The sequence below is a fragment of the Gobius niger genome (genome assembly GCF_951799975.1).
Source record: "Gobius niger genome assembly, chromosome: 17".
In the NCBI taxonomy this organism is placed as follows: domain Eukaryota; kingdom Metazoa; phylum Chordata; class Actinopteri; order Gobiiformes; family Gobiidae; genus Gobius; species Gobius niger.
In genome coordinates, this window is record NC_136868.1 from 24,548,176 (window position 1) to 24,576,124 (window position 27,949).

At 41.1% G+C, this 27,949-nt stretch overlaps 2 protein-coding genes across 3 annotated transcripts; both read left to right on the top strand.

Moving 5' to 3' along the window:
• The first annotated feature begins 4,182 nt into the window (after nt 1-4,182).
• Nucleotides 4,183-10,098, top strand: LOC306977328 (alpha-2-HS-glycoprotein). The gene is made up of 7 exons (XM_079575612.1): nt 4,183-4,452; nt 6,354-6,464; nt 6,573-6,660; nt 7,373-7,539; nt 7,882-7,989; nt 8,205-8,291; nt 9,425-10,098. Exons 1-7 carry the CDS (start codon nt 4,231-4,233, stop codon nt 9,944-9,946), a joined length of 1,305 nt encoding a protein of 434 aa, XP_079431738.1. The 5' UTR covers nt 4,183-4,230; the 3' UTR covers nt 9,947-10,098.
• Nucleotides 10,099-12,564: 2,466 nt separating this feature from the next.
• Nucleotides 12,565-27,792, top strand: LOC306976768 (G-protein-signaling modulator 2-like). 2 transcript variants are annotated; one of them, XM_079574827.1, is made up of 15 exons: nt 12,565-12,713; nt 20,965-21,186; nt 21,271-21,406; nt 21,645-21,784; nt 21,950-22,073; nt 22,166-22,281; nt 22,870-23,025; nt 23,561-23,669; nt 23,853-24,018; nt 24,708-24,808; nt 24,897-25,076; nt 25,225-25,384; nt 25,586-25,768; nt 26,596-26,711; nt 27,068-27,792. In XM_079574827.1, exons 2-15 carry the CDS (start codon nt 20,966-20,968, stop codon nt 27,242-27,244), a joined length of 2,085 nt encoding a protein of 694 aa, XP_079430953.1. In that variant the 5' UTR covers nt 12,565-12,713; nt 20,965; the 3' UTR covers nt 27,245-27,792. The 2 variants fall into 2 exon arrangements, with proteins under 2 accessions (XP_079430953.1, XP_079430954.1); XM_079574828.1 differs by lacking the exon at nt 12,565-12,713 and adding an exon at nt 13,022-13,163.
• The last annotated feature ends 157 nt before the right edge of the window (nt 27,793-27,949 follow it).

A 27,949-nucleotide genomic window follows, 5' to 3' on the forward strand; every position in this document is an offset into this window, starting at 1 on the left:
CAAGGACGACATCCGGAACGAGGCAAAACTCTGCAACCAATTAAACTGAAGAAATGACCCTCTCTATCTCATCCCAATGTCCTGAGAGCGACGTTGGAGGAAAGCAAAGCATGAAGGGAAAAGGAGAGAAGCCGTGATAAACAGGATTCAGGAAACAATGGCATAATTTGTGCAAGTGATTTATAGAACCGAGGCAATTGGTTGAAAATAAGGGCGACCGCCACTAAGTTGATAACACATGCTGTTTTTCGTGCCAGAGAATTGGGAGTACCATAAATTTAGGTTGACATGGTATATATTTTGCATTATGCATAGAGTATACAGTGCCAGCCCAGACTACTATCATTTCACTACTTCCTGTCTTGCGGATTACACTTTGACAAAAAATGACCATTACAACCACAGACGAAACCCTGGCAAGTCCTACTCAGTCCTTTTTCCGAGATACGTTTAGAGGCCAGGAAGATTGCTAACTGCTGTGCCCCTATGCTGCCCAATGGCCGCTGGTTGCTCTGCTTTATGACCGTGACGCTAGGGGCCAAAAACAAGCTAGTTTTCCATTAGAAAGCATTGCACAGATAGTGCTCCTGTGATAACGCTGGGCTAGCTGCAATCAAAGGGACAAGGTGTATTTTCATAAGGTACATTTTAGAGATCTCTTATACCAATGAGGGCCGGGCTTTGATTAACAGGCCCTTAGCATTAGAGCTAATGGCACAGTTACGACCGCGAGGGTTTAGAGTGAAGATCCCGCCCTTTTTAGGAACATGTTCCAGGGAGGAGTGAGCAGAAGTTGTCCATTAATTCTATTTTAAATCATAAATCATCGCTAGTCACCACAGACTTTGGTTTAATTCTAGCTGAAACTCCAACAACTCACGCAATTCCAGCCTCATTACAACTCCTTATTTCTCTAAGAACGCGCTACCTTTTCCGCCTTCATACCTGCAAATTTGATGTTCCACTTGGGGTCCCTATTACAAACAAAACAGTTACCTATCACAATAGCCATGCAAGAAATAGCTTCCCTCGACATATTTTTCACTGTAGAGCAATTTCACCTAACAACCTGGCAACGAATGTGACATGGGAGGGAACTGCTGCCAGCTCCTCTTGCTGAAACGTAAAAAAGCTTGGCGCGGCAGAGACTGGAGAGAGTAGTATCTGGCTTTGAAAACAACAGTAATTTCGTTGCAACACAGTTTAAACCGTGTCAGACCTTAGCTTCCTATTGCAAGATGCTCGGCTGAAACAGTTGTTAGAGCGTGTCGCGGTGATATCCAACCTCTTTTCTGTTTATCCACCGGGCCCATTAGCCATGACCGTACAAAGTGAACAGCGGGGAGCTCTAGTGGCAGCGGGTTGCGGCACAATCGCCTGCCCATCGCCACAGCATGGCAGAGACGCCGAGATTAGCGGTGTCGTCGTCTTCTTGACTTCAAAGGAGGTTTTCTTAACTTGGTTCTGCCGTTGCACTGCTAGACTGATTCCTCGGAGCAACTTTGCCATTCTTATCTCCCCCCAGCAGACTGCAACACAACTGGCTGCCGCTAACACAGAGCAGGAAGGCGAAGCGCGGTCGAATGTACAAGCGCACAGTAGTGGTCTGGTTTGGAAACACACAAACAGCGGTATTAGGAGAATTGGTTCTGCAGGGGGAGCGGGCGCATGGAGCCCGTCTCCAGCCGATGTCGAGAGCACAACCTGCTTCACTGGATATTTGAAATGGATTAAATGATTATCCCTGGATTGGTGCTTGCAGATAGAAGACATTGCTCTTAGGTTTTGGCAGCTTTCTGGCAGAATAAAAATGAAAAGAGAATAAGAACATTTGCACGTGTGAAATGGGCATGAGCTAAAGAAGACTGCTCATACATCGTAGCCAATAAGGCCAGTAGAAGAAAGGTATATATAATTATCATTTTAGAATCAATTATTGCACGTTTAAACAATGAATTCATTGTTTTTACCTCAACTCACTGGTATTTTGAGCACCAGTATCGTTTGTCCTTTTAGAAAATGCTAATTCAGTCAGTATCTTAAGTTAATCGCAGCGTTACACTTGGACAATGCACAACTTCAAACCAAAAGCTTTTGGACAAGCTGGTATCTAGTATTTTTCCCATATAACCTCCAGTTTGAATGATTGTCACTATTGAAAACATGTCTGGCTAACAGTGAATAAAAAGTACACAATGCTGCTGAAACACCAGGCATGTCATTGACTGTCATAATAATTACACCTATTATGTTGAGTTATCATTCAAAATAACAGCAAAGAACAATCAGTTTACAACTCAGTAAGAGTACCAACACACTAGTTTAGTGAAGTTTATGTGTTTTACTGTGCACATACACTAAATTCAGTACTTGGTTTGGAAAAAGCATGTATGACGATAATCATTAGCAAAAGAAGCCATAGTAGATAGTATTAATAGTGTTTTTGTTGTGTTTATTTTATTATTGAGCTCAACACCTAAACCCACGGCATGCCAAGCTCAAGACAAATGTCCCTGAATCAAACCGTTAAAGGGACTATATGGAGTTTAAACATTTTAAAACTAAGTATTTTCAACCCCCTACATGTTCCAGCCACGTCCTAATGTATAGAATGTGCCCAGACCTATTCACCACAACTGCCTCTAAAATCCTGCACTCAAAAAATTGTTACGTCGTCATGCACAAGCTTAGAATAAGAACCGGCAGTTACGCGTAAGACCTGAGGTGGCAGTGGTGAGCATAAATGACCAACTTGGATCTAGTCTCTTTAAAGTCGTAGGCAGCTGGTTAAAATCTCAGCTGTTGCATTTCTAGTTCTCGTGGCCCCTTCCCCACATCGTGATTGTTCATTTGAAAATATTAGAAGCGTGTCTCTGCCGGAGTTCATATCAAAACAGAGTTGAAACGTAAACCAGGCAGACCGCCAATGCTAACATTGTGCTAATTTTAGCCTCTGACTTCCTGGTTCGCGCTGAAGGAAAATGTGCTATATTAAGACACACAACAGCATGCCCTGTTTTTCTTTCATAAATGTCCCCTTTACAATGTAGATCAATGGTGTCAAATTAAGCTTACTTAAACTAAATCATTAGATTACCACTGCTTTAACCTTCACACTTTCACCAATACATATCACACTCCAAAATTGGTTTGGTAACATGACTACAAGCTGTCAACAGCCTGAACACTTCAGGTGTGACAAACCTGTCTGAAGTGAGCCCCATAGAAGTCATAACAGTCCGCTCTTGTAAACAATCCCCTTTGATTTTAATGCGTGACTTGGTCAAAAACAGATTTATTTCAGAACACTATGTCACACTTGTTTTCTGAGTTGTGTTGTAGTCAGTATCCACTTGAGTCACGGACCTTAATCGATCCTGTCAGGAACAATGGAAACTGATGTTGGCTGCAAAAGTGTGAACCCCACCCTTTCACACAGGACTGTCTGCCACTATGTGGTTCTGCGGTTCTCCCACATCAAAAAATGAACAACCCATTCCTGAAGAAAACCTCTAAATTATGCATCTATTTTTAATGAGACACTGGTGTGGAGCAGCTGTGCCTCTAATTTCCATACCAACAGCTAATGTTTTTGTGAAAGTCCAGTGCACCTTTGTCTATTTGTGCGTGTTTCTATTGCACAAGAAAAAAGAAAGCAATGAAACAAGTTACAATATTCTGGGAAAGTAAGTGAAATCTCAATGTAATTATGACGAATCATTAACCCAGTTCATGGAGCCTGGTGGACCAAAAGCAACCTGATTTGACTCCGAGTGGAGCTAAGAGCCACAGTGACTCCTAGTGGTCACCCTTCTAAGTTACAGCTATAAAGCCAATGCAATGTCCAGAAACAACTTTCCTCTTTATGTCACTATTGGATTTGAGTAAAACACATTGAGCTGCCTTGTGTACGAAATGCGTGGTATAAATAAACATATCCTTGCCTTGCCTTACCTTGCTTTTGAATTTAAATATCTTATAAACATTACTGGATCTGTTCGCAAATGAGTGCTCCCTGCCCTGACTTCCTGAGTTCACTCTGCAGAATTCATTCACAAATATTGCAGCCAGCGCTTTGCCATCAAATACACTTTGTCCTTGGCAACATTTCAACATTTGGCCTGTTTTGATTCCAAAAGTCATTGACATGCCTGAATGCAAACAAGCGAGAACAAACTTTGACTTTCAAACAAGCTGCGTTCTCCTGCTGCTGGAGTTTGCTCTGCCAACATGGACCAGCATGTGCGCGTTTTAATACTGCTTTTATCACAAATTCTACTTGTAAATGGAGAGGGTTTGGATATGATGCCTATTGAACTTGCCCCAATTCCCTGTAATGACAAGGCGGTGGAGAAACTGTCCCGTCTGGCTGTGACTTATGTCAATGAGGACAGATCTGAAGGCTACAAGTTTGCCCTGAACCGCATTGCGAATGTCCACCTTCATGCTCAGGTAAGTACACAAGAGGGCTGTTACATTTACAATTGTAACTCGCAAACTACCAAATGCCTTGTCTCCATTATGCATAAAAGCCTCTCTCGGGTTAGACCTCTGCAAACATGAAATGGATGTGATTCGTTTATTAGTTTAGACATTCATATTTCAATCTCCTCTCAAATGTTGATGCAGCAAGACATGTTTGAAATGTGACGTTTGATACGAATATTAACATAACTTACATATTGAATCCCTATCTTAACACGCACTAAAGAACATAAGACACTCCAAAATCGTTCAGCCCTAGCACACAGACAGGCTCCAAGCACCAAATCATAAGCTCCCGTGGGAGACTCATTTGTGATTAACTAGAGAAGTGGACTGGAAAGCTTATTTTCTCATCTGTGGTTGTAGAAAAATCAAAACATTCCTGGCAGGAGAGGCACACGGTGGAAGGGTTGACCAGCTGTGACCAATCTGGTAGTCGGTGGGAACCCGTTTGATAAGATTTGTGTTGAGGTTGTGTACGCAGAATGATCTAATCAAAAACCCCCAATGCCCCAATTTGGTAACTGCTGGGAAACCTCACATTAGGTTAAGACACTACAGGTGATGATGGGCTATCTAAAAAAAACTGAATTGAGAAAATCTTTTTTGTAGTTAAATGTTGTATCTACTTCAGTCATGTAACATCTAGTTATGCATAAATGACCCTCAACCCACTTAAATATGCATAAAACTGTCTGGAGCAAAGAAGAAAATGTTTGATTAGAACGGAAGAAATACTAGTTATTAGAGGTTTGATTTGCTTGTCATTCAAAATGTATATACCAGCCAGTAGTAAAAAAAATCCGCCCCACAAAAACATGATAAAGCCGCACAAAAGTATCTAGTAAAACGATGTGGAACACAGAAACCACAAATGCAGTTAGCAGAAAACGTCCCACGAAAAAAAAGCAGAGCTGTACCAAGAGAGAGGGAGGTTGCTGCTTGTTTACACGTCACCATGATGAGATACTGCATCTACGTACTAAAACATGTAATAAAAATAGTACCTTGTCCATTAACATGTGTGAAAATTGCATCTTAAAAAGTTGACCGAATAGTGCTTTACTCTGTCTAACCTAACCATAGATCCTCTTGCGTTACAACAGGCACATTGTAAAATAAAACGGCGCTATATTGCAGTACCATGAGAGCTCAATCTCATTAAGCGTTGTACGTCAGCGTAGTTCAAGGAATCCATGCTATAGTTATTCAGGCCCAGGTCATTTGAGTGCAGTTCAGCTGATAATAGTCTTGCACAGCACACATCATGAACTCTATGGCTGTAGCTGCTGAAGGCCATCAGTGCAATACCTCGGGATAGATCAGCAGCATTTAAGGGCGTCCCGCTAGTGCCACATTTCCACACGGTGAAGCCTAACACCTGCTCAAAGTGCCCGTGGCCAAATCAATGCGAAACACGGGATTACCTGGCTGCCAAATTGTCCCTAGAAGGGTGCAACTGAGCAAATAAACAGACAGGAATTGTTTTGAAGGCTTTTACAAAACTATTCATGCTCGTTTAGGTCAAATTTAAAGGGGACATGTCATGCTAAATTGACTTTTTTAAACTTTAAACCATTCACACAGGTTTGAGTATACTTGTTATTGTAATTTGGTTGTTACTGGTTCCAGGGATTTGTTAGCATACCATTGGCCAAAAAAAAAAATAGTGGCTTGTATTTCTACTCCAAGCAACACAACGTCTTTTCCATGAAACACAAACTAACTGAGAAAACCAATAAAACCTTTGAGCTGAGTTGCCCAAAAGCAGGGTTATAAGCCCCAATGATGCATGATATGTCCACTCATTATTTTTCTTCTTCTCAATCGCTTGATATGGTATGTTCATTGTACACTGTGTACCCCAGGGCCCGGCAGGAAACGTCTATTACCTGGACTTGGATGTACTCGAGACCAAGTGTCACACGGGCAGCCCGAAACCATGGAAACGCTGTGACGTCAGACCATTCATGGAAACAGTGCGTCAGTCCTCCTGGTTAAATAACAAGAAACTTCACCTTACATAATACAACCTACAACAAATGATGGGTACACAGAATTCACAATGTTTGTATGCCTTGTTACAGCAAATCTCTGGAAACTGCAACACCACCATCCTGCACACGAAAGAGGGATACTCCTACCTGTACAGCTACGAGTGCACTCTTGTCCCAGGTAAAGAAAAGTTACAGATACCTCAACACAACAATCAACAATTATACTGCCATTCACTAAAGTAGCCCCTCAAGACAACCAGCACATTATAATGCAATATTCGCTTAGTTTGTCATAGTAGAGAATATATAGGCCTCTAGCTTGTGCTTTTTAAGTAGTCTCACTCTTGTCCTTAACTCAATCAAAGCAGTCCAGTTGGTATTTGATCATCTCTACATTGATCGATAATACCTGGATGACGAAGAACCTACAAAAACACATTCATTCTGTGTTTCATACATGACTAGTATCATTAAATCTGAGCTTGGCTGAATATGTGCAGCTCTACACACTGTGCTGCAAATGACTCCCCCCCCCCACTATATAATTTAGCGTGAGTTTGAGCGTATGAGTCATTATATCTAGTACATGTCATAGCAGTGCAGCGTCTAAGATCAATGTAAAGTCTTTTAAGTGGAAATAGTGTAGGATGAATGCGGCGCTATTAAACATAACCGCGAACAGCCAAGTGTCTCTTGGCACAAAGTACCAGGAATAAGTCAAGTCACACCTGCACATTTGCAACAACCAAAATATCTCCTGCACAGATTTCTACTCCTACACTGTCTATAGAGATTTTTTTTTTTTTTTAGTAGGTAGCAATCCAGCCCTGATTAAACTTTTTAGCAATTTTCTTTACATATTCTTACTCTGACCATATATTCCATTTTAGATCCACCAGAGAAGCTGCAGCAGACCTGTCCCACTTGTCCCCTCCTGCTCCCCGTAGACAACCCCGAGGCTATCACTGCGGCTCAAGTCAGTCTGGAGTCCTACAAAAGGAAGTCCCTGCTGGGGGCTGGACTGGGGGTGAAAAAGATATTGAGAGCAGCCCAGCAGGTATGATAAGGAGAACTTGTCTGGTTTTATTGCTATAGACATACTGTTACTTTAATGTCAATTTTTTAGTGTTAAAACTTCTAAGTCCAAGTTCAAATACTGTCCCACTTCCTGTTATAAAGTCAGAGATGGTTTAGGAACACAATTAGCTGTGTTGCTACTGGAATGAAAGGGACAATAAATATTCTCCATTAAGAGAGTTACAGTATGGTATCCACAAAAGGTCAATAATGTGTAATAATTGTTTGAAGGAACAATAAAGTTATTTTAGCCTCCTATGTCTTTGTTTACTTTCATCTCCCTGTTTGCTCTTCTCCTGTCTATACTGTTGTTACATTTTAGACTAGACCAGCGAAAGCCAGCTTTGTGGAGTACACAGTCCAGCAGTGTCCAGAGGGAACCACTCAAACAGGCACCTGCCAGAGACTGACTGCAGCCTCAGACACAGAGGTAAAGAGTTCACAACACAGCTGTCAACGCCTCTATTCACCAAGCCTGTGTTTAGGTAGAACTGGTTTACTGGTTTAGTCTGGGGGTGTTGCTATAGCACTATAGTCTTACGCACTCACAATAACTGGGAAAGATTATTGTCCTGTTTTATGTGACTTTGTGTCCCCAAAAAATATGCATCTTTTTTCACACTATTACCTGTTCTTCCAATCCAGACAACAGGCTTCTGTACAGGATCGGTACATGGTGATGTCAGAGCCCATCCTGAAGTCCACGTGGCCTGTGAGATGTTCAAAGTGCAGGTGGGTTAGAAGTATCTGCTCACGCTTACTGCAAAATAATTTACAACCTTGTTTCCTACTGAACGAGACCCCTGGGAGTAAATGAGCTCTTCCAGAGGTACTTGTAAAATACTTGTACTTGTAAATTAAATTTTTCTGTAAATTTTCCGTACAATTATTTGAGCACAAGTTTTAGACATTTCGTGCATTATTCATTCACACCATACTCGGTAGTAATACACTACGGTAGCCACAGCTGCAACATTCAGGGTTGCATTTTTCCACATTTCACAAGAGATGGCCTTTAAGAAGATTATTTCCCATTTGAGTAAATGTCACTGGTCACGAAATTATTCCGTCACATTTAAGTGTCATGAGAGCGTTTTCATTCGTATATCGCAATTATGTATGCCTAAGGTATGTGTCACTTTCTAAATTGCATGCTTGTGTTTTTGCATCACCCACATGACTATAATTATACTGTCTCCTCTCACTGTGAATCCGGGGTGCAGAGTCACATGATGGAAATTCTCTTAGCTCAAAGCTGATCGGATTCATAATCACAGACCGCGGAGGCACATCGAACCACAAAGAAAGATGTGTTGACCTGTTTCTTATAGCAAAAAGAAGCGTCAAGGAAACAAATTAATTAACTGCCTATAGTGTGAAATGATCAGAAAAACCCTCAACGTTAAAGAAAATGATGTTGTAAATATACAGCTTTTAGCGATGAGTGGGCAGTGAAAAAGCTGTCAGTATTTTCCAATCCTTTTGTGTAATTTCTGTATTGAGAGGCATCTGTGAGGTTTAAGCGCAGACCCATTAACACATTTCATTTTCATTCCAACGGATAATATATATTTTGAAATGAAGACAGAATTGACTGAAGAGATGAAGAGATAGACATACATTTAGAAAATTTAGACATTTTAGGCCATTGGCTTTCACCACTGAAGCTCCAGCATAGGTTGATTTTTCTCTTCAAGCCATTTGACATAGAGGGATCCACAATGCTTCATGTTCATAGCTGATGCCTAAGACTGTTGTTAGTTTCCCTTATTATACTTTCCTAATGCAGCATGCCCTTCTGTTGATGCCGGGAGTATCTGCTCCTGTCAGTGTTGCTAATCAGTTGTTGCGGTTTCCACTTTCAGAACGTTGACATCTTCACACCACTCCAGCCGCAGGCTCACGACTTCCCCTTGGAGCTGCCAAGGTTCCCCACTGAGGTGCCTTTTATCATTGACCAAGACCCACCTGTCGCAGAGCCGACATTTGCCCCTGTTGACCCTGGTACTCTCGCTCCCCCTGCCCCACCCGCGCCTCCCGCTCCCCCTGCCCCACCCGCACCCCCCATAATCTTACCATCTGACCCTCTCACCTCATCCTCCAGTGAATCCGATGAGATCCTAGTCCATCACCATCGGCCACCCCCTCGTCCCGCAGCCCCGGCAGGCCCAGTGTTCCTGGGCTCATCCTCAGAGGAAATTGGAGGTCCTCTGGCTCTCCGACCACCTCATAACTTCCGCTACCAGAAGAGGAGCGATCGCAGGAGGAGACGCCAGGCACTACCTATGACCACCCCCACTCATAATCCAGTCTTCCTCACTGACTTTCCTGATGGTGCTTCTCCGTTCCGCTCATGTCCAGGGCCTTCAAGATACACAACGGTTTAGAAGTTCTGTATGTAATACGCAGTGAGAGAAGTCTGGAAGGTTGTTTTATTGGAAATAATCTCACTGCTGCAAGCGTAACATTAGTGCTTCTAAAGTGGCTTATAGTTCAGTCTGAACACTGTAAATTAGTCTGACATAATTCATGCACGACTTTAAAAAGGCCTTGAGCGAGTACTTAAAGCAAGTGATTACATGACAATAAATATTTCAATTTGTCTCCACAGTGTTACATGCATTTGCCTATTTATTTATTTATACATTCTTTTTATTACATACTAGACTTTTTTTCTTTACATACTAGTCTATGTTCTATTGCAAACAGGTTCTGACAAAGTTGGAAACCAGATTTTGGCAAGAAAGAACCATCATTATGTGGAGTAATTTTGTGGGAGATTAAGACAATACTTTTAATAGATTATAATGAGATGTGTGCGAAGCAGTGTGGTTGAAAATAATGGCTGACACATGTATTGCATTACACAAGCCAAAGTTGACGCGCTTCTCAAAGAGCGACACTGAATTACTCACTCCCCACTCGGTCGTGGTGAGCTACTATTGTAAACACAGCTGCCTTGGGAAAGTGATGGAAGAGACACTGCCAATCTGACCACCACCAACCACTGCCTATAAAATATTTGTTTAAACACACACACGGGCGAGGGTGAAGTGTTTTGCCCAAGAACTAAGAAGCAGTGGGCAGCAGTAAGATCAGAGATGGGATTCGAACTGCTGACAAGGAAACACAAGAGTTTTCCTCCCAATCAGGAAACTGTTGGCATACAGTATCTACCTGTGTTTGTTTTATTTATTTATTTGGGTCGGGGGTTGAATTACATGAAACAACTCTAATGCGTAGAGTTTACCACCCGCTTTAACCCAACACATTTTCTCCAGTTCGGCAATACCAAAATCTAAAAGTTTCTTGTCTTTAGGTAAAGCCTGATTTAAAAGCTAAGACCTATAAATGTTGTTTTTTAAAATATTTATTTATGTTGCTATTTTCTTGCTTTTATGTGGCTTTTTTTTATTGCCTTTTAGTCATATTATTACCTTTTTTGTGTAGCTTTGTCAACTTTTTTGTTGCACATTCATCGCTGTTTTTTGGGGTGATTTTTGTTGTTGTTGCCCTTTTGTTACTTTTTCTTTTGTGGGGATCGGGGATTACGCTTTTGTGTTGTGTATTCATCCTCATTTTCTTCTTGTTCTTATCTCTTTGACGCTTTTAGATTTGGGTAAAGCCAAACTGGAGAAAGTGTGCTCGGTTCAGGTTGGGGTTGAAGGAACAGGCCAACGTTTTTCCATGCTGAGATATGTTCTTACCTGAGCTTAGACGAGTTGATACGTACCTGTCTGGTCTGTGTGCGTGCCCTCGGAAGAGCGTGATAGCTTCCAACTTCACCCCCGTTTGGAGCTACAGGAATATACCAGGAGAGGCCAAATGCTAACAACATCTTTAGTCGTTTTGCGTGACTGAACGCACGCACAAAGACCACACAGGCAGAGCCGTGGGAAGATGTTTTAGTTAGGGGGTGCTAAGGGACAAAATTTACCCCCAAAATACTTTTTCTGTGCATAAATCCTATTTATTAACCTCTTAACTCCCGCCTGAACCGAGAGCATTTCCTCCAGTTCAGCTTTACCCAAATCCTGTAGGCCAGTGTAACGCCTCATTTGAAAGATCTACAAAGCTAAATTGATCTTTTTCCTCACATCAGATTTTTTTTCATCACTTTTTTTGTTGGGCAGTCATCTCATTTTTGTCAGATTTTTGTGACTTTTTTGTCACTTTTTTGTCAAATTATTCGCATTTTTTGTCAAATTCTTATCACTTTTTTGTCAATTTTTTCCTCCATTTTTCGTCAAATTTTTCTCACTTTTTTGTCAATTTTTTGTCACTTTTTCGTCAATGTTTTCTCACTTTTTTCACATTTTCATCCTTGTTTTCGTCTCAGTTTTGTTGCTATTTTCACACCTTTTTTCCCAGAAGCTTTTGGATTGGGGCTAAAGCCAAACTGGACAAAATGTGCTCGGTTCAGGTGGGAGTTAAGGGGTTGATTTTGCCTGCAGTTCACAAACTATCCACCTGGGGGTGTTGCAGCGCCCTCAGCGCCCAGGGTTCCCACGGCCTTGCACACAGGTGCGTATTATCAACTCATCTAAGCTCAGGTAAGAGCACATCTCAGTATGTAAAAACGGTGGCCTGTTCCTTTAAGAGATCAAAGAAATATTCTACGTGAACTGGGGTCATTCAAATTAAGCTAAAGATAATATGAATTGCTTACAGAACGAAGGCAGTAATAGGCCTCTACTCAGGACACTAACATGATCCGTACAGCAGGGGGCAGTAAAGATGGACTAATGGCGTTACCTTCCACGATGGCACGTGAGGCGCACAGAGAAGTCACATTCCCTTTAACTTTTATTTTCTAGCTGTAAACACAAGCTTTTCATCTTTAGAGCATTACCTTTATTTTAATCCCCAATATAAAACCCGTTGTCCGCTGTATTTTTCATATAAAAACTGCAAAGGCTCAAACCGTGGCGTCCTAATTAGAGGCAGATTTTGTCGGAGGGAGTGAGCGAGGAGTGGCTTCTCTGCTTCCCGAGCCAGCGTTCATCTTCCTCCCAGATGGACGTGCGAGCGTGAAGCAACAGCTGGAAAAGATAGCAACAAAGGCGGGTGTGGAAGTTTGTTGGGAGTTTTTTTTTTTCCTTTTAAAGGCTACGGACGTGTTTGCGGATTGACCGAACTCCCGTGTGCTTAGAGGTAGGTTAAGTGAGTCGAGTTTACCCGAAAGTTTGTCTGTCAGGCTTGTTTTCTTGAAAAAAAATCACGCATTTACGTCATCTTTTACGCGCATACGCAGCCGTGTCCTTTCGCGGCTACTGTCACATTTTCTTGAATCGCGTTTTCTTTACCTTTTTACTTTTTTTACATTTTGCTACGTTGTTTGTTGTTGCGCAGTTCCAAGCGTGGCGATAAAGATTCCTGGATTCCCATCACCTCTGACTTCCAGTTGAGCGAGGAGCGTGTGATGGCATGCCCTTCGCAAACTCTCTTGACTCATTTGCAAGTGTGTTGTGTATCATAACAAACGTCATTGTCGGGACTCGGGACGCTGAAAAATATTACGTGTTTCCGTCATCATCTACGACATAGGTTTTGGATTTGTGGGAAATCTCCCTTCCCAGCAGCAGCAGTCCTGTCATGCACTGAGTGGGTTTTACCAGAGTTCAAACTGATCAAAGCAGCTATTGATGAAAGTCAATGACGTAGGTTACAGTTTTGGCTTTTTTTTTCTGTGTTTCTTTTACTTTTGGTGGCACAAAATATACTGATCCTGAAAGGTGGGTTATTATTTGATCATATGCTTTACTTTCGTTTAGCCTGCTGATATAAGTCAGAGTCAGATGTCTTTTTTGGGCCTAAGTAAGAAAAAATGTGCTAAAGGCAGTTTTGCCACGGGGTCAGTGCAAGGTCTGTTCTTTCACAAGGAATAGCTTGCAAAAACATCAATTTGTTTGTTCCCTCCTGGGTTATGTATGAAAGTGTTTGTGTGAATTAAAATCTAACCAGATAGTTTTGTAAGTAACTTTGCAATATGAAGATTTAAGCTGCTCATTGCATCACATTGTTGCCTTTTTCTACAGGAGTCGGCCATCTGTCTCTTTAAATTCCTTCCCATTAAGTTCTAAGCCTTGATGGTGGTTTCTTGCAAGCTTTCTCTAAAAATGCAAATACTTTGGAGAGCGCTATTTAATTGGACAGTTTGGGCTCGGCTGCAGGGCGTTTACATTCTGGGTTAGCCCTGCGTTCAGACAGCATGTCGAGGGTTTTATGATGACCAGATGTTGTAATATTTTACCAAAAGCACTTTTCTTGTTGGTATGCGTAGAGTTTTTTAATTATGCATGCTCAAGTAGCCTACTGTACACTTGTGCTGTAGAAGTATACAGTACAGTGCATGCTCAAGTAGCCTACTGTACACTTGTGTTGTAGAAGTATACAGTACAGTGCATGCTCAAGTAGCCTACTGTACACTTGTGTTGTAGAAGTATACAGTACAGTGCATGCTCAAGTAGCCTACTGTACACTTGTGTTGTAGAAGTATACAGTACACGAGTACAGTGCATGCTCAAGTAGCCTACTGTACACTTGTGTTGTAGAAGTACTGTATACAGTACAGTGTATGCTCAAGTAGCCTACTGTACACTTGTGTTGTAGAAGTACTGTATACAGTACAGTGTATGCTCAAGTAGCCTACTGTACACTTGTGTTGTAGAAGTATACAGTACAGTGCATGCTCAAGTAGCCTACTGTACACTTGTGTTGTAGAAGTATACATTACACGAGTACAGTGCATGCTCAAGTAGCCTACTGTACACTTGTGTTGTAGAAGTATACAGTACACGAGTACAGTGCATGCTCAAGTAGCCTAATGTACACTTGTGTTGTAGAAGTATACAGTACACGAGTACAGTGCATGCTCAAGTAGCCTACTGTACACTTGTGTTGTAGAAGTATACAGTACAGTGCATGCTCAAGTAGCCTACTGTACACTTGTGTTGAAGTATACAGTACAGTGCATGCTCAAGTAGCCTACTGTACACTTGTGTTGTAGAAGTATACAGTACAGTGCATGCTCAAGTAGCCTACTGTACACTTGTGTTGAAGTATACAGTACAGTGCATGCTCAAGTAGCCTACTGTACACTTGTGTTGTAGAAGTATACAGTACAGTGCATGCTCAAGTAGCCTACTGTACACTTGTGTTGTAGAAGTATACAGTACAGTGCATACTCAAGTAGCCTACTGTACACTTGTGTTGTAGAAGTATACAGTACAGTGCATGCTCAAGTAGCCTACTGTACACTTGTGTTGTCGAAGTATACAGTACAGGACATGCTCAAGTAGCCTACTGTACACATGTGTTGTAGAAGTATACAGTACAGTGTATGCTCAAGGAGCCTACTGTACACTTGTGTTGTAGAAGTATACAGTACAGTACATGCTCAAGTAGCCTACTGTACACTTGTGTTGTAGAAGTACTGTATACAGTACAGTGCATGCTCAAGTAGCCTACTATACACTTGTGTTGTAGAAGTATACAGTACAGTGCATGCTCAAGTAGCCTACTGTACACTTGTGTTGTAGAAGTATACAGTACAGTGCATGCTCAAGGAGCCTACTGTACACTTGTGTTGTAGAAGTAAGCTTTTAACTGGTTGAATGTTTGTTATAAATCAATAGTCAGATTAGTTGTGGGAATATACTGTGGGGGACAATAAGATGAAGAGCATTTGTGAACCCAGATAGCTCTCAGAAAATACGTTGGTCACTTATCAGCATAGCCATGAACTTGAAAGATCTATATCTGAAGTCAGGGCAATAACTCTTTACGACATTAGTCGTGGCACTGGTACTCTTGCTTATTTATGTAACCGTACCTTCGATGGTAATGTGGCATGCTTGGCTTGCCCCACTTTGTCTTTTTCAAATTCTGAAAAACCAAAACCTGTGTCCTCTGAAGCCTCTTCTATACAATAATTGCAGATATTTCTTCTGATGCATTCCATAAGTATAAACTAATGGAGATTTTAAAATGTAAAGCCTGTGGTAACATTGAATTCATAACATTCTATTCCAAAATGTTGATTTTGGAGAGCCTGGGATGTAATTGTGATTTATTCCCAATGACAAATGTCTTATGATGTAAACTTTGTTCATGGACATACTGTAGTTTACTTTTTTTCGTCCAATCAGAAAGCTCACAGAGCCCATGTTTTGGATTGCCAGTCTGAAACAAGAAGGCAATAAACCTAGCTGTGCATTTTTTTATGCAAGTAATTATGCATCCTGACCCCACTGTTATGTTAGGATTATTGCAATGACTTTGAATTAGTATGCTTGCTTTGTGGTTTGTACCTGTGTTGCATTGGCCCTTGAAACTAAACCGTGGATTTGATGAAACTGCTGCCAGACAGTGATGTCCCAACTTCTTGAACAGCTGCTCCCTTGGGGGACGGGACACTTGCTCACTCTCGAATGGTTACACAGTGTGATGCAATCCAGCCGCATCACATACAAAGTCTGGCCTTTAGTCGGTAAATGTGAGTGAGGTCACCGGAAAATACTCCTCATCTTTAGCCAGTGTCATTCAAGTGAAGTTTACAAGCGGGCTGGCACAGAAGCAATGGTATGAAAAGGAGGAATCACAACAGTGTCTGGCACAAAGCTTCCAAAAGAGAGTGGGGCTGATCTTTCATGTCTGTGGTAGAAGTCATTTGAACCATTAAAACATCAGCAAACAAACAAAAACATTGTCGTCTGGCACATGGTGTCATATCTTGTCATTAGTTCAATATGTAAAAAATAGGAAATCAACAGTTATTGTAACATAACTTGATAGTTTTTTTTTATTATATAGTTAAGCCATAACCATAGCATTTTACAACACCGACTCCCATGTCTATAATGTTAATACAGTACTAAACATTGTTTAGAACAAACCCTGAAACATTTGTTTAAATAATTAAATAGTTTGAGCTTGCAAAACCGATGATAGTGACCGGAGATGCAAACTACAAAAGACACCAATTCCAAACTTCATGCACTCACTTACTATTGAGTATTTTCAACAAAAATTATGCCAGTTTTGAAGTAAACCCAAGATGGTCATGCAGGATTTTTTTTTTCTAAAAAATGGACTTGGAATGACCCTGTTGTGTTCCTCCTCAGTGCAGAAAAAAGGCAGGTCAGTCTGACAAAAATAATGAAGATGACAATGAAAGGTGAAATGCAGGTTGATCGATTTATTGAGGGTTCTTATATCTACCAATATTATTTGAGTGTGGAGTCGGATATAATATGTAAACTACAGTATGTTCAGAGTATGATGAAGTGTGTGCTCAAGTCATTTCTGTCACCTTGCTTACTCCTTTTTGTTTGGGTCGCCTCTCCTGTGTACATATGATAGTGAGGATCCATGTTTATGCTCGCTCCACTTCTCCAGTTTCACAGATAAGAGCAGCGCTGATAGAATGACGGCTGGATTCCTTCATTGTTAGTCACAATCCAGGCATGGCTTTGCTTAGTGTTCCCTGATAACGCTGAGCGGTCGTGAAGTTGTGCGACATAGGTCTTATCATGGAAAATGCTGGTGCGGCAGGTGACAAGTCTCCTCTGCGGTCCTCCTGACACAGTCATGTTTGGGATAGTCCTGTTGCACTGTGCATTGGATAAGGAGCTTTTACTGCGAATACGACGCAGGTAGGGGCTGTAGGATTGAATTGAAATCGTAGCACACAGCGGTTATTTTGGTGGTATAATGTTCAATATATAAATCAGATCATCCTGACCTGTAGTTTAGACTTCTACATTCATGTTCTGAATGCCATAGATCTTCATTCAAAACAAAATACATTGGAAAACCAATGAATACTGGTTGGAAATCCTGCAAATATATTTGCCCCCAAATCTTTCAGTTGTAAAGTCAGTAGTAAATGCCTGTGACTATCAAAATACAAATGACAATGTTCATTACTCATGAAATGGTTTAGGTTAGTCTAAAGTGCAGCTACTGTATATTAACAAACATGAATTTCCCCCACAGATGTTGGAAATTCCCATTTTATGTTTACTTGTAAGATTTCTCAACTTTTCCATGTTGAATTACATAACGTTGCATTTGTGACAGTATCAACATGAAAGTTAGATGACATATTTTCTGAATAGATTTTTTTTTTCTTTTAGACTAATCTGAGATTATCTGATGACTAAGTCACCATTTGTCAACTTTTACTGCAATAGTTGCTTAAACCTTGGATAACATGGGACAAGTTCCTTCCTCCTTGCCGTTTGTACCATAAATGCTTCCTCATATGTGAACTCTTATGGCTGGTAAATAATCGACTTGAAACTGGCTCTTGGCTCGTAAGCGTAATGTGAAACCATAGTGTCCCCGAGATAATTGATGCTGCGCAGGAGGTCTGAAGCTGCCCATGTAAATATTTCAGATCACATGCGAGGATAAGAGTGTGATTGCAGGTTGTTGGATGCTGTTATTATGTGGCAGAGATTGCTTCACTTTATTGTAATGTGAGGCATTACATACAAGCCTTGTCAAGTCAGTGAAAGTCCTCTGTGCACACTGTCACAGCCAACAGTGAACCTGCGCTTTGTTTAAACGAAAGACAATTGTAAACGGCTCATTGTTGTTTTAGACCGGAGGGTAGACGACAAGTGTGTGTGAAGAATGTGACCAGACAAAGTGTTGGACATTCCAGTAAAGCTTTTAAAGTGCATTTGACAGGTTTTAATGCTTTTCAAAATATGACTTATTTAGATGGATAACATCAGTTGCAAGTTCATTTTATTTCAGTTAAGCAGTAATTTTAATTTAAAAAAATATATATTAAAAATCCTGCTGACAGGAAGTGACATAGATAAAGGTAAAGTTCCAATAGCAGTTGATTCACTCCTTTCCCACTGACTTAGACAGGTCGGCACGGAAACAGTTTATAATTGTTTGCCTTCATCTATGTCACTTCCTGTCGGTGTCCAAGAAGGAAGTGAAACTATAAACATCACAAAAATGGCCAAACTAAAGAAATTTGGGCACAATCTTTAGCAAAATCTTAAATATAAATGTGTTAACTATGTTTTAGTAGAAATTGTATCTAATGCGTCATATGCACTTTAAATATTATTTACACCAGTACAATAATATAGCAGCCTCCATTTCCAAAAAGCAGAGAAAATCCCTTAGTCGTTTTACTAATCTTTCAATTGAGTGGGATTTGCTCAGCTGTGGGTGCAGCTTTAAAGTCATGTGACCTGTGCCAGCGTCTTATTACCCTAGAGGGCACTTGGGAGTCTATGCTTGGGACCAATTGAGGCATGTTTATTTTCAAACAACTGCATTTGCCAAAGCCATGAATCTAAATTAGTAATGAACAAAATATTTTTTTTTACGTGGACTTTTTATTCTATTTACAGTAGTGTCCTTTATAAACATGATTGCTTTTTTTTTTAGTTTGTTGATATCCTTAGGTTCAATAAAGGTCACTCTGGTCATCCATACAAGCTGCTGCCAAATGATTATTTCATGGAGTGTTAAGCAAATGGCTTTAGAGTTCACACGAGTCACTTAAAGTAGCTATAATTACCACGGAGACCTGGACTAATTGGAAGTGACACACCATCAAGTGGCTTAGGACACAGGTTGCCACTGCAGCTAAGACATGCGGCTATCAGCTAAACAAGACAGTTGACTGCTCTCCTGGGTTGCTTTTCTTTATTCCTGCTCAGCAACAGCCTGTATCAAGCCTCCATTCACCTGAACAAAGGTCCTGGACACTAGCTGTTCAGGACACCGTCTCTAGAGTGGATTAAGTCTTTTTTTTGTTCTTTTTTTTATGGTCCTTGTTGTTACTGGCCGTTAGTGACCGCACACTGGGGCCGGAAGGCGTTTTCTCCAGTCAGGCTCGGACTCTGTGGCCTGATGCGTTATGTGTATGTACGGGAGGAAACGGAGGGTGACGTTTGGCACGATAAGGGAGCTCTGTTTACTTCAGAGAATAATCAACAAGCTCAAAATGTCTGTCTATCTGTCCAAGTGTGTCAGGTGCATCAGAACGAGGAAAACAAACAGGTATGTATCGCCCCTGGAGTGTGCGTTCGGACCAGCAGATACAGACTCTTAAACCCACTGCGTTTGAGGACACACCTCTGATCTTAACAGCTCCTTTCTCATTAGTGGGGTAAGTTTAAGGGCAGCAGACAGAGGAAGCGCGGTGTGCGTGAGAGGCCAGAAATGGGAAGAGAAATCTCTGTTGAGGGACACTCCAAAGTTAGCTCACGGTTAGGTTAGCTTGATTTTATTTTTCTTCCTTGTGTAACCATATAGTTTACATTTAATGTTAGCTAAGTGTTCTGCAAGTTCAGCCTCCCATGTGTATCTATTTCTCTGAGGATAAATGAACTGAACAAAAACTCAACATTTATTTTTCATTGAATCAATATCAGTTATTGGCCAGAAATAAAAATAAAAAATAAAAAAATTGTGCAGCTCTAATACATTTCCTCAATATCACGTGACTGCACCTTTGAACTTCATTGGTGTTTATTTTCATATATAACATATAAAGTATGTCCTCCATTGTACCACAGACACACATGTACAAGTCAACCTTGTCTTCATGGTTAAATGCAAGGCACACATTTGCATTCCATAGTAATGTTGGAGCTATGCCTCTGTGCTCAGGGCAGGAAGTGCAAGGGTTTATTTGGGGGTTTCACTCTGGTGGAATTTGCTTGATGTTATATTTTTGTGTTTGTTAAAATGTATAGGTTTTAATTTGGTGTTTTTATTTAAATTGGTTGTCATTATGAATAGTGTTTCTCTTGTTATAAATGATGTCTATATTGGGGTAGTGTGGGAAGGAGGTTGGATACAACTATTGCAGTGAACTTTAAAAAGATGTAATAATAATAATAATAATAATAGTGATTTAAAAAAAGCAGTTGGTCTGAAGCAGGCTTGTTCCCAAACAAGCACATAGATGAGAGACGGGGCATTTGTTTTTACCCACAGTTCTTTTTATGAGTGGTACCTCCTACACCAAAGTTTGGCTGAGCTCCAGCTGTGCTAGTGCCAGGCAAACGGTCTTTATAAAAACGGTTTAAAAAAATCACTGCTTTAAATTTAGATGCGACAGTGACTTGGTGGTTCGAGCACTCGTCCCCTGACATTGTGTCCTTGAGCAGAACACTTCGCCCACCTTGCTTATGTAGTGGTAATGTGGTGCGAGTGGCTGGTGGTGGTTGTTTGGATCAATGGCAATTATTGGCATCCTCGCTGCTGTCTGTTGACCCCGGGACAGGAGCGTGAAGTTATTAAGCGACTTCTGTCTTGAAGAATAATGCTTTCGAATAACAATGTTTTCATCTTTTGCTGATATAGTATCCTATGTAGTTGCCTATAACATTTACATTTGTCTCACATTTGTTATTCGCAGAATGGAGACATCTTGTCTGGACCTGGCTCTAGAGGGAGAGCGACTCTGCAAATCAGGAGACTACAGAGCTGGAGTGTCGTTCTTTGAAACTGCCATTCAAGTGGGAACAGAGGACCTTCAAATACTCAGTGCCATTTACAGTCAGCTTGGCAACGCTTACTTTCACCTTCAGGAATATAATAAAGCTTTGGAATATCACAGGCATGACCTCACTCTTACAAGGTAATAGAATAAACATTTACTTTTTGAGTTTTTAGTTGTTGCTTCACAGAAAGGTTAATATATTCTGTTTACTTAATTTTTCAGGACAATTGGAGATGAACTTGGTGAGGCCAAAGCCAGTGGAAACCTTGGGAACACATTAAAGCTTCTGGGGCGGTATGATGAGGCAGTGGTTTGTTGCCAAAGGCATTTGGATATTACCAGAGCCATGTATGACAAGGTATGTGATGGTAAAGATATGAAATGTTTTTATTTGTAGTGGACTGCATTGCCAGTCACAGCGTCACAACGTGCTCTGAAACCACACTTTGGTTGTGTGCAGTTGCTTCTGAACAGATGTGTAACAGCATTAGAAATGGTTTGCTTGGCCACAAGAAAACAAGTCTGCTGTCAGTGTATTTTCAGCGTATAATTACCACACTGGTCACTCTGGTTTCCGTCTGGTGTGCGTGCCGTAGGTTGGCCAGGCTCGGGCGCTGTATAATTTTGGGAATGTGTACCATGCCAAGGGTAAGAGCATCTGCTGGAGCGGAGCGGAGCCGGGGGAGTTTCCTGAGGAGGCCCGGGTGGCCCTGAGGAAAGCTGCACAGTACTATGAGTGAGCGCACCTTTTTTGAATTTTGCTTTTATATTGTACGCCTACCAGGATCATGTTTTTGGTATTACAACAATCTCAGTAACGGTTTAAACGTAAAGAAAATTGGGAAATGATGTGTTGATATTGACTGAACACATTCTGAACCTGTACGTTCTTCAAATACAGGGGCAATTTATCATTGGTGAAAGAATTGGGTGATCGTCCTGCCCAGGGTCGGACATACGGTAACCTAGGTAACACCTACTATCTGCTGGGAGACTTCAAATCAGCCGTAGCAGCGCATGAAAAAGTAAGTAATTGTCAAACCCCGGCTCGGAGGTGAAGAAGTTTTCGAATTACTCACCAATTTCCCTCTTTTTTTTTTTTCCCTTTTTTTCATAGCGACTACTCATTGCAAAGGAGTTTGGAGATAAGTCAGCAGAGAGGAGAGCCCACTGCAATCTTGGCAACGCTCACATATTTCTCAACCAGTTTGATGTGGCAGCCAGTCATTACAAGTAAGACGGTGCTACACGTCAATATTCTTAGTTAGAATCTCGTGAAATTGAAACCAATAAAACATTTCCATGACTCTTAACCATTCCCAAGTCCATAAACGAATAGAAATTCTATAGAGATTCTGATTATGTGTTTATGCTGATTATGTGATTTGCTGAATCTGTCGTTGGATGAATATAGCTATTATTAAATATCAAATGGTTTTACCTTTTTCACTTGATGTTCATGAAATTATAATCAATACAATGTGCTGTGGCTCCATCTCAAAGTACATCACAACCAGATATATATCACTGTGATGTATACTAAAAAACACAATGTGGCTGGAACCCCCTCAAACTTTGTATACATTGTTCTTGCTGTGTGCCTTCCAACGACCAAATACTTTTGATCTGAATGATACACAGCTGTATTCACATGCTGGAAAAGTAAAATCCTCAATGTTCTTCTCTACGAGTCAGTTGGTTACTCTGGCGCCACGTGGGTCTTTTAGAACAGCATCTAAAGATGAAAACTGATTTCTATCATTGTCCTACACCCACCCAAGTTGTTCCTTTGACCCTCTTCCCCTTGTGCTTTGCTCCCAGGAGGACGCTGCAGCTGGCCAGGCTTCTTAAGGACAGGGCGGTGGAGGCTCAAGCCTGCTACAGCCTGGGCAACACCTACACACTGCTGCACGACTACGAGAGGGCTATTGACTACCACCTCAAGCATCTGGTCATAGCACAGGACCTTCATGACCGGTAACTTGGCCAGCAGTGCCATTTGTTGTCAGCTTCAGCCCCTAAAGTGCCTTTGATGTGTAGTGAGTGTGTGCAGTTGGAGCATGGGTGGGCCTTAGCCAAATAACTCGCGGTGTTAACAGTTGGCGCCCCTCAGACTTAGGTAAACAGCTACATTATGGGGGTAACTTAGGAGAAGGGAAGTTGGGTTTAACGATTACTACAACCAATCTGTCAGTATGATGGGTTAAAGCCGTTATTACAGGTCTTTCAATCGTTTCTACTTTATAACATAGATAGAAGACGGTACACAATTTGTATAAACTTTCCCTTTTTCTATTTGTAAAAGTTCTACATGCTTACTACAGTAATGCCTATACAACCCACGTTTTTGTCACGCGTGAGAAATAGGTTGCTCAATTCATTTCTTTCTTTTTTTTCGTAGTTTCATGACAAACTGGTTTTGGTATTATTTTCGGTGTGATTGCGATACTACCACTTACATAATCTTAACTGAAGTTGCTCAGCCTGTTTGTGTCCACTTGTCTGTGTGCAGAGTGGGAGAAGGAAGAGCTTACTGGAGTCTCGGAAATGCTCACACCGCTCTGGGGAATCACGAACAAGCCATGTATTTTGCTGAGAAGCATTTGGAAATCGCCAAAGAGGTGACTGTTTACATGTTTATCTTAGCCCTCCTCATGGCCAAACGGTAAACTTTTATGAAGGGACACCGCCATCTAGCGGACACAAGCGGAACTGCAAAAACAAATACAAAACGCCCTTTATGAATCAACTTATTTGAAATGTCCTAAAGTGTTTTTTTCATGTGTGTGTGTCTGAATTTGCAGACGGGGGACAAAAGCAGTGAGGTGACTGCCAGAATGAACTTGTCGGACCTGCGACTGGTTGTGGGGCTCAAGTCGAACTCAAACAACAAAATAAACATCTATCATAACTCTAATACAAATAGCTCTGCACTACCTCCACTTTACCAAGATTACAACAACGTCCCAGGTACATATAGATGTGTTTTTACGAGATATTGATGTCATGGAGCGCAATAGTGTCTGACACCTCTGGTTCTGAAATGAATTTTTTCAATGCTTTTTCCATGAACTTTTCCAAAAATTCTAAACATTAAAGATGGCACTGAGATAGTCTGTGCTGCTGCACATATACAGAATACTGTTTCTGTCTCATGGGTTTCCCAACACTGTGCTGTTCAACAAAACCTGCGGGCCTAAAAAAATAAATAAAAAAAAACAAGGTATGACAAGTTCTAGCCAGTTGTGTGGTAACCATGGTGAAAATACAGCAAAAAGCTTTTATTGAGAGTGCGCACTTTCACCGTATTAATTTTAAACAGAACTGTTACAGTTCTGGACTAAGTTTTGCCATTCACAGTGGAACATTATGACATTATGTATCGCCTCTAAAACCTTTTAACAAATAAAGAACAATGTATGATGTATGATCAAGAGTTACCACTTAGCTGATGAGCTTAATTCATGCTTTTATAGAGCTTATGCGTGTGATGTCATGGCCTAGCAAAAAAAATTGAGTGGCTATGTATTACATTTTTGGGGAAAACGCTATTGGAAAAGTGAATTGGAAGTTAGGTTCCAGTACCATAAATCTAACTCACTGTTGCGCTCCATTTGGCCATAACTTTGAAAAACTTCAAAGTCTTTTCTTTCTCGAAGGAGTGAAGAGTCCTGAGAAGACCAAAGAAAATACAGGAAACTCACACGCAGGTCATAACAGCCCAGAGAAAGCTTTACATGAGAACTCTTCCGTGCACTCGGTATGTTTCATATTTTTATTAAAACTCAAGTGTCATTTTAAAACAACAGTAAATTGTAGCTAACAGTCTGTCATTTATGAATTTACAGGATGAGGAAGTTTTCCCAAAGCCTTCCAGAACAAACACCATAAAAGCATCCACAAAGCTGTTCCTCTTTCAACGGATAAAAAGCAGAAAGCAAAAAAACAATAAATCGCCCACTAAAGAACAGTCAGAAATCAGGGTCGAGGACTCGCCTTCAGAGATAGACCCACCAGTGATAACTAAGGTCGGAAAATGTTCTTAGTTTTACCTGCTAAGTTAAACAAAACCATATACTAGTAAAATTGAGTTTTTTTTATTATATATACTCTATATTTGGATACCAATTTGGTTTTATTTTTGCTGATAACCTTAATGACTCTGACATGCTGTAGGCTTCCCGGGACACGATTGGAGAGGATGGCTTCTTTGACCTGCTGTACCGTTTCCAGGGCAGCAGAATGGATGACCAAAGGTGCTCTCTAATGGATGGCCAAAGCTCTCCCCGTGCCCAGCCCTCTCCCCTGTCCACCCCACCTGTAGCAGAAAATAAATGTGAGTGCGCCCCCTTGTGTTTGGTCTCTGAACTCACACCATTTCAAATCCAGATTGGTTTTGTGGTGGATTGTCACTGGTGCCATGATGTGCAGTTTGCCCTTGTGATTATTCCCTATTTTCATATCCTATGTTTGATGTCAATTTGAGTTACAAAAGTATTATTTTGCTTTAATAAATGATTTGACAACATTTCTCCAGCTATTTTGGATCCAGAAGCCCCCTCTCAGGATCCTGGTCATTTCCTGGAGCTGCTGGCCAGCTCCCAGGCCCGTCGTCTGGACGACCAGCGAGCCAGCCTGACCCATTTTCCTGGCTTACGACTCAGCACCTCCAACCCGCTGCATACACCGGACACCTCAGCAAAGGGAGCTCCGGCACCAGGTGACTCGCAGTGACACAGACATCACTCTAGTGCAGGTGCAGAGGCCTCCAATGTGTAGCCATGGGATACGTTTATTGCTCCCCAGCCCTGTATAAGTAGGTTTCTGCATTTCTTCATTAGCTTCATTAGCCAAATTGGATCACTGTCTGATCACTGAACATACACAGCACACATTTGTATAGGTATGTGTAGTGCAGTATTAAAACCATTTTATTTGCCAGCTTCCTATTGGGTTGAAATGTAATCTTGGCCACCAGCTTCTAAGGTGGAAAAAACCCTCTTTATTAGTATGTATTTGACCTTTTAGTGACCCAGTGATGGTATGAGTTGTTAGCATGGTGCCTTTGCTTTCCATTACACTGGTCTCTATGATGCTCCAGGATCAATTGTTATTAGAGTTTCTGGTTGATTTTCACCGCTGACGGACCATGTCCATGGTTACACTTACGCATGTTCCATCCAGAAAACCTACCAGAAACCCTACAAAACAACTGAACCTGAACTGTTGTAAAGGCCATTGTGGTTGAAGGTAAAGGCTCTCTGCGTGTATATCACATTTTTGTTTTTTTGCATTAAAGTTGCACCTTTAAAGCAGTACTAAGTAACTTGTTTACCTTAATAAATCTTTTTCGTAGTCTATCTGGGGGTAATACATGTGTTAATGGGACGCTTTGGGGGTCTTTAATCTCCCCCTGGTGTCTCTGGTACTGATTTAAGTGTGATTGATTGACTGATTTTAGTAACAAAGTCCTCGGGGATAAGAGTTGCAGACAGCCTGTCGCTTTGTAACAATGTAAGTCTTGACCTGCTTCTGTCTGCTCCCCAGTCCCCAACTCCAGTGCAGAACCCCCTCACACACACTCCCTCTTCGATCAACTCGAGGCCACTGCTGATAAGCCAGAGAACGAGGAGGTCTTCTTTGACATGCTTGTCAAGTGCCAGGTGAGAATGACTTTGGGTTTGTTTGTTGCAATTGTACTCCACATTTGCTTCAGTGGTTAGTAACCGATAATCAATGTATTTTAAGTCAATGTGACGTAAAAGTGCCTATGGCTGTTTTTTTTGTTTTTCTAATGAGTTGACTAGTTTGAATAGATAATGCAGGTGGTAAGTACAGTTATTTTTGACGACAACAACATTATTACACTAATCTCAAAAAGTGGATTTTGTAGAAGCTCTTCATGATTCATTTGAGGAATACATGTGACTCAGATGTTTTGTGGTTTGTCATGTGTGATGCTACACTCAACTTCTCTATTCCCATGCAGTCAATTATTTACAGTTTGTTCTGTGTTTAGGGCTCCAGACTGAACGACCAGAGGTGTGCTGCCCCTCCTTCTTCTTCTACCACGACCAAGGGCCCCACTGTACCAGATGAGGACTTCTTTAGTCTGATCATGCGTTCTCAGTCCAACCGGATGGAGGAGCAACGCGTTACGCTGCCGTCTGCTCCCACTCAACCAAAACCAGACTGACTCCATGGAGCACCATCTTGACCCCATATGGAATAGTTATGAAGAATTTACACATTGCTCACAACTATTTCAAGAACTGCACAATACAAGACTGCCTGTGTGCTGGACTATATTAAAAGAGTTTGACTTATTTCTCTACAAGAAAATAATGGGAAATTGTCATAGTAAAAATAACTTATTGTTTTAAAATGGTTTACTTTACACAGTTGCTTCAGACAGTGGAGCACATATTCTGTCTGTGGCTCCCTCTGCTGGTAGTGGCTATGTCTGCCTCTTATGGAAAACAGGCTACTAGACTGTGGTACATGATGTACAGAGTCTGTCTTTACACACAATGTGACCAGGAACGAAACCAAAGACATTTCTTCATTAAAGTCACTTTATTCTCCAGAGACTTACTGCTCGCAGATCTAAATGGAGGAACGACATGAGCTACATTTTGAGCACGAAATATCTGAGTAACGTTTGGCCTCTTGACTGTGTATTTGGAAATTGTTTTAAGTGAAGTTTTTAGTATTTGTACAATGCCTTTAACAAAAATGGGATTTTTCTTTTGTAAGCGTTTAAAAACAAGGGTTGAAAAAAAAAAGTTTTTTTATTGCTTTACTTCTCCACATTTTGGAGAAATAAAACTCTTGTTTACATTTCATTTATTTAAATACATACAGTGTTGTGAACATTTTAAGTGACATTGCGTTTTCTATA

Coding starts and splice junctions, on each gene's coding strand:
- LOC306977328 (XM_079575612.1), top strand. CDS start 4,231: ATGGACCAGCATGTGCGCGTTTTAATACTGCTTTTATCACAAATTCTA. Junction 6,465..6,572: donor TCAGACCATTCATGGAAACA/GTGCGTCAGTCC, acceptor GCCTTGTTACAG/CAAATCTCTGGAAACTGCAA. Junction 6,661..7,372: donor CGAGTGCACTCTTGTCCCAG/GTAAAGAAAAGT, acceptor ATTCCATTTTAG/ATCCACCAGAGAAGCTGCAG.
- LOC306976768 (XM_079574827.1), top strand. CDS start 20,966: ATGGAGACATCTTGTCTGGACCTGGCTCTAGAGGGAGAGCGACTCTGC. Junction 21,785..21,949: donor AAAGCTGCACAGTACTATGA/GTGAGCGCACCT, acceptor CTTCAAATACAG/GGGCAATTTATCATTGGTGA. Junction 23,026..23,560: donor GCACAGGACCTTCATGACCG/GTAACTTGGCCA, acceptor GTCTGTGTGCAG/AGTGGGAGAAGGAAGAGCTT.